The 6,352-nt window shown below is 40.8% G+C and overlaps 1 protein-coding gene across 1 annotated transcript; it reads left to right on the top strand.

Annotated features, from left to right (window-relative positions):
* The first annotated feature begins 1,885 nt into the window (after window positions 1-1,885).
* Window positions 1,886-5,832, top strand: LOC148328857 (uncharacterized). Its single transcript, XM_088306696.1, has 13 exons — window positions 1,886-1,932; window positions 2,120-2,307; window positions 2,376-2,663; window positions 3,251-3,297; window positions 3,359-3,422; window positions 3,533-3,600; window positions 4,023-4,098; window positions 4,181-4,233; window positions 4,309-4,369; window positions 4,927-5,049; window positions 5,135-5,169; window positions 5,295-5,442; window positions 5,781-5,832. Exons 2-13 carry the CDS (start codon window positions 2,270-2,272, stop codon window positions 5,830-5,832), a joined length of 1,053 nt encoding a protein of 350 aa, XP_088162822.1. The 5' UTR covers window positions 1,886-1,932; window positions 2,120-2,269.
* The last annotated feature ends 520 nt before the right edge of the window (window positions 5,833-6,352 follow it).

Genomic DNA, 6,352 nt, shown 5'->3' with positions numbered 1-6,352 from the left:
AATAAAAAGAATGGGTAATGTTCCTTTTTTTCCTCAATAGTATTTTTTTTTATTTTTTTTTTATAATTAAAAAATTATTACTTTATTCTTGTAACATTACAACTTCCTTTTCTAAAAATATTTGTTTGTTCTAATAAGATTTTTTTTTCTCCAAAAGAATGCCACTTTATATTCAAGCATATTAACATTGTACATTTAAGCTAGCATCTTATGCTAATAGTTTTCAATTTAACTCTTCGACATGTTGGACATGGATTCATTTCTGCGATGAGCAGTTTTTTATGGCCTTATTAGATCATATTTATTGATTTATCCTCGATTCACAAGCATTACATCGGCATTTCTGTCCGTGGTTTGAGCTAGCGTATGTCACCGGACCCGACCCGGTATGTCTTAATAAGCTAGCAAGCCAGGCTGTTGAAGCTATTAAAATTGAATACCATGTACTCGTGTCTTCAGCTGGCCGTGGGCCTGCATTTTCTGAACAGTATTGGACTTATCCACGCAGACCTGAAGCCCAACAACATCATGATGGTGGAGCACGTCAACCGGCCGTACAAAGTTAAAATCATCGACTTTGGCTTGGCCCAGCACGTCTCAGAGACCAACCAGGGTCGACACTTTCAGAACCGCCGCTACAGGTGTGCGAAGACCGAAGTCCTTATGCTTGCGATTTTTTTTTTTGAGAGAGAAATTGTTGATTTTGTGTTTGCAGTACATATTAATAATATTTCGTGCCATTTTCAGGGCTCCGGAGGTCATACTCGGTTTTCCCTACGCGGAGGCTATCGATGTGTGGTCTCTTGGTTGCATTATCGCCGAATTGTTTCTCGGCTCTCCACTTTTCTACAGCACCTGTGAATACGACATGGCAAGAACCCCCCCCCCCCCCCCAAAAAAAATGTGTTCCAATCCTGACTGGTCTGACGTGTTTTATTTCTATCATCTTTTTTCCCCACAGTTGAGAAAGATCGAGCTCATCTTGGGTCACTTTCCACAAAGACTACTGAACATTGGAGTCAACACAACTTATTTTTACAAAAAGGAGAGGAGCTACCAGTCCTGTCACTGGAGACTGAAGGTATAAAACAAATTGGATGCATTTTTAAATTTCTGATTGTCCACGAGCTATCAACACCTTCAGATCGATTGAGTGTCATTTTAAACTTTTTTTTGGTTTCACTGTGCTTCTGACAGTTTTGTATCACTTCTCCCTAGACACCCAACGAGTATGGCTATGTGGCCTGCACCAACAGTTTTATTAACTCTCTGGATGACCTTTGCAAGGTATCACGCTTTGTTCTTAATCTTAATAGCGTATCCACAAATAACCAAGGATGAGAAATGTCCTTTTCCTGAGTAATAACACACTGCCAGGCGAAAATGCCAAACGAAAAAAATCGATTGAGGAAGATTACTCCTGCGATATTATTGGGGGAAAACTGTGGTGTAACCTATTTTAAATACATCTTGTTTTATTTTGAAAGGCCTAACAGGAAATGCTATTGTGTGTGGAGGCTAGCTTGTGAGATTGGAACGGTGCAAAAACAAATGTGTTCACGTTGCTCAAAACGAGACATTAACGGGATGAAAGAATCTGTATGCTAATGAGGTGTGTCAAGTAAGTACTAACACGTTAAATTAGCTAAGGAACAGGAAATTATTCCACAAATTATTTGTTGACTCCGTGAAAAAAACACAGTACTGCTAATAATCCTTTCGCGAGCAACTACGCAATTGGCTCGCTGTGTACTGATGCTCAGTGTAATGGCATAAGTGCCCACTATGGGGCGCTCGTGCAGGAGACTACGGATGAATGGTGTACTGGAGGAGTAGAAGAAGGTGTTGTGGAGCGCTTCAGTAAAGTAAAAAAGTGAATGTCGCATCGAAGCATCATGTGTCTTTTATAAATCTTCAACACATACAACAGCTGTATGTCGAACTTGTTATTTATGTTTCTTTGTGAATTTCCTCCTGCTTTTCTGACTTCTATTTGTAAAGTAATACCTCACCAACAATGAACAATTCGTGTATTTTGAGTCTGGATCAATTACAAAAATGATTCATGTCATGTATGCATGTGTTTCAGTATTAAAACGTGCAGTGTGTTCCGGTCCAGGTCAGACAAGTGGTCCACCTGTCAAATGAGGACACCACAGCAGAAGTGCAAGACCAGGAGATCTTTGTGGATTTGCTGAAGCAGCTCCTGAGGCCTGACGCCGACCAGCGACCGATCCCCAGTCGGATTCTCCAGCATCCGTTTGTCACCATGACTGACCTTGCCCTCAGCCACTGCAACAGCTTCTAGTAAGTTGACGCCAAGAAACTGCAGGAGCCACTCAAGTGGATTAAACACCCGATTTCTTCTGTTCAAGCATGAAACTGAGCTGCGAAATGATGCAGGCCTGTCAAAATCCAAACTCTGGGACTCAGGCGGACACATCTCTGGCTTCGCACCAGGAGACCGTGAGCGCTCGTCCCACCTGGCAGATCCACCGGGAACATCCTGACATCGTGGGGATCTCGTCGAGCATCTCCAGGGGCCTCAATCTGGACAACCTGGACTCGGATCCAAACATGGCTCTCTTGCATCGGCTACGTTCGGTCAACCTTCACAAGTCGCCGGGCTCGCCAACCCGTGAAAACATGTGGCACGTGGCAGGGTAAGCGTCAAAAGATTTGAACTAGAGCCCGACCAATATGGATATTTTGACACTGATGCCGATTCTGATACTTGGCAGAAATAATTCCAGATTATAATCAACCAATACATTTAAAATGCATGCATTTATTTTTTGGGGTCACCTAACGTATGTATCCTAATATAGCATTTCTTTTAAATGACGTGAAATTAATGGAAATTTTCAGTTGTCTTTTTTCCCATTTTTTTTCAAATAAAATACAATTTTGTAAAGAACACACAATACAACAACTTCTTTTCAAGGAATACAGTGAAGTACAAAGAAAAAAAATAACTCAACAGTGCTTAAAGTACTTTTTCGGAATACAAACCATTTAGCAAGAGTTTTTGCAACACAAGTTTGTCATCTTGTCAAGGCACTGTTGTATCCAACTGTGGTTTCTCATTCTGAACACTAGGGGGCATTTTTTTTTTTTATAGTGTTAAATAAATTAGGAGATCTTCACTATCTGTGTACAACATTGTAAATTGTTAAATTATATGAAACATTCAGCAAGGTCAAGCTGGCAATTTCTTTCTTTATTTTTTTTGACAGTGTTTATTTTTCAGAGAACCGCAACAGAAGGAGGATCAGGAGTCAGTCCAGGAGGAAAGAGGTACGTTTGAGCTCACTGTTGGAATCAAAGTACGATGACGTCATTTGTGACATTCCTACAGGGGCCTCCACCATGATGACCACCAGAGTGGCTAAATCTGAGCCTCCGGTGCAAAACAGCAACCAGTCAGTTTTGGGCTTTTTTTTAAGGACTTTTATTTTGGTCCAGATTCATTTTAATATGGCTGCCCAATCGGTTGTTTATAAATTTTTATTTATTTATCTTTTTTACTCAGAGTGCCTAAAAGTACCAACCACGACGGAAGACAGACCGCTATTCCCAATGGTGACCAACCACCAAAGGGTAAGTCACATTTCCAAGTTCCTCTTCTGGCGCATATGTTGATCAATTGGTCATAAATGGGATGTAACGTTGTATTTTTACAAGAATAAAAGATAGAAGGACTTTTCTGAGGTTATATATATTTTTAGTGCGAAAGTATTTTTTTCCTGGAAAAAACGGTTTTAGAAAATATGACTTCTGCATATTATTAAAAAATAAAACCTTATTATAAATTGTATTTAAAAGAGAAACACTATTACTGTCAAATTCTGGCTCGTTGTTGTTTCCGTACGTCTAAAAGCTGGCGAGCGAGGCTGACAAAGCTTGTTATAATTTCCCACCATGTACTTGTGTCTTCAGCTGGCCGTCTGCCTGCATTTTCTGAACAGATTTGGACTGTTTTAAACAGTCTTGAACAACACGTCGTCATCTTTTTTTCCCAGAAATCCCCAACACGTCAACTGAATCTGCAACCACAAGCATGGCCACCGCCGAGTCTTCAACACCAAGGAGCCTCAAGTAAGAGTTTGTGTTCTCTCTCCTCTCATTTTTAACCAGACGTTTGGGTGTCCATTCACTTTTCATGTTTTTACTGGTCCAGCACCAAGAGGGGGAAATGGAAAGCCAAGCTAGGCGGCATCCGCACACCAAAAGGTACCTTGAGAATATTTCTTTGCGTCTGCGTATGAGTGGGTTTTGTCATTTCTTCATTGGCACTGTGTTCTGTAGGAAAAGGAAGAATGAAAAGGAGAAGGCGACCCAGTTTCAGACCCGCACCAAACAGTACGAGGTCAGTGTTGACCCCACCGGTGCTTTCAGACAACCACACTTCAGTTGGTGTTAACAGGACCCGTTTGGTTCCAAATTTCGAAAATGTTTGCTCTCAAGTCAAAGTAAGGAAACTTTTTGATTGGCGGGCCACAATGGGTTCTAAAATTTGACTGAGGGGCCGGACCAGGAGCAGATTGGTGGAGTGTTTTGGTCACCTCACCTCATCGGAGAAAAAAAAAATACATTTAATTTTAAATGAAGGAACAAAAGCCTTACAACAAAATATCTGTATTTGACATACCAGAGTATTTAGAAAATTAAAAAGGTTTATTCATTTTATTTTTTTCCAAGTTTGGCGGGCCGGATTAAAACGTTTAACGGGCCGCATGTGGCCCCCGGGCCGTCGTTTGCCCACGCCTGATCTATATGGCATCTCCAAAAACTTGTAAGTCGGGTCACTCGTATGTCAAGGCACAGGGCCAACACGAATTTTGTTTCCAAACATTCGGCTTCGAGAAAGCAAGCCGTAAACTCTCATGTTCCCAGAGGTGTTGCGATCATATTTTATCTTGACAGGGAATCGCCAGTGACAAAGAAGAGAAAATTGAACCCCAAAGGTGTCCCAACATTGGAAAGTCGTAATGAGGCTAACACTGCTGCCGAGAAAAGAACACAATCTAAACCGACAGAGCTCAATGAGTAAGTATCAGATGCACTGTTTTGTATTTCGTGTAATTGCCAGATCCAATCAAATAGTCCACACGATTATTATCTCTCTTTGCAGAAAAACGAAATCTGATGGCGTCCCGACAAAAAGTAGTAAGTCACTCAAATGCAACTCGCCTTGCAGGAACATTGAAGTGCAAAATCGACTTGTAGAGTCTGGAAAGTGCTTCATTAGTGTGCGTAACAGCATCTCGCTTCTCTCGACGTCTTCTCTCAAGAAATTCCAAAGAGCAAAAAGACACGGAACACTTACTCAGCCTGGAGACGGAGAAATGAATCTGCACGGAAATTGAGAGCGAACACCAGCGAAAGGACCAAACCGACGACCAAATCGCAGCCGCCTTCTGGAATGACAAACCGCACTGGGTGAGTGAGCGAGTCATGCTGTACTTTTTTTTTCCCTCTAATAGTTTACTGTAGAAATTATGAATAAATCTCAATTTGTTTTTTACAACAGTGTGGACAATGACAACGCCCCAAAAAAGAAAGATGAGACTGACGCCAGAAAAAAGAAAGACAAGACGTGACAGTGTTCAAACGCTTTGTTGTAAGTCCAACGATCAAAATGTGGAAGATTTAGAAGTTTGTATTTCACTCATTAAAGTTAGCAAATCGTCTTGATGGAGTCGCTTTGCTTATTTAATGATGTCCCCGGATTGCTTTGTTAACAATGTCACCAAGCCTTTTTTTCCTTCTTGATCCAGATCTTTTCACTTCTGTGATCATCGTCTGGTCCGGCAGAAGATCACAACCTAAGGAGGCGACCAAAGCAGCCAATGCAGAACCTGGTTGGAAAAGGATTATTAAGTATTAGTGCATAAAATATTGTCTAGCAATAGTTTCTGACAAACCTTTTTTTTTTTTCATACAATAGTTTTGTCCTTCCAGAACTGTTGACGGTCCTGACAGAGTCTCAACAGAATGCGAAGATGAAATTCCTGGTGGAGGTCCAGGTGTGACATCTCAAAATTTGCTTTTTTATGCCAGCTAATCAACTTAACTACAAACTGACCTTTTTTTTTTAGTCTGTCCAGGTTTTGAGGCTCAGTCTGAATGCAAGCAGTCGTCAACTGATACAGATGCTAAAAGGGTAAAAGTCACTCGGAAGCTACAAAATGTTTGTTGGTGGACAAAATCAGACTACCAATGATAAGAAATCATAAAATTAATCATTTACAGGCCAACTCATCGTCGTAAACAATACTTCAGATCAATAATTGAGGCAAAACTAATTTATCTCAAGCAGATTTTCTTTTTAATTCACTCAAATTGGGCA

The sequence above is a fragment of the Idiotropiscis lumnitzeri genome, chromosome 10 (genome assembly GCF_059441095.1).
Source record: "Idiotropiscis lumnitzeri isolate Australia: NSW breed Sydney's pygmy pipehorse chromosome 10, RoL_Ilum_1.0, whole genome shotgun sequence".
Taxonomy (NCBI): domain Eukaryota; kingdom Metazoa; phylum Chordata; class Actinopteri; order Syngnathiformes; family Syngnathidae; genus Idiotropiscis; species Idiotropiscis lumnitzeri.
The sequence above is the reverse complement of the archived record's forward strand: the minus strand, read 5'-3'. Positions and strand labels throughout refer to the sequence as shown.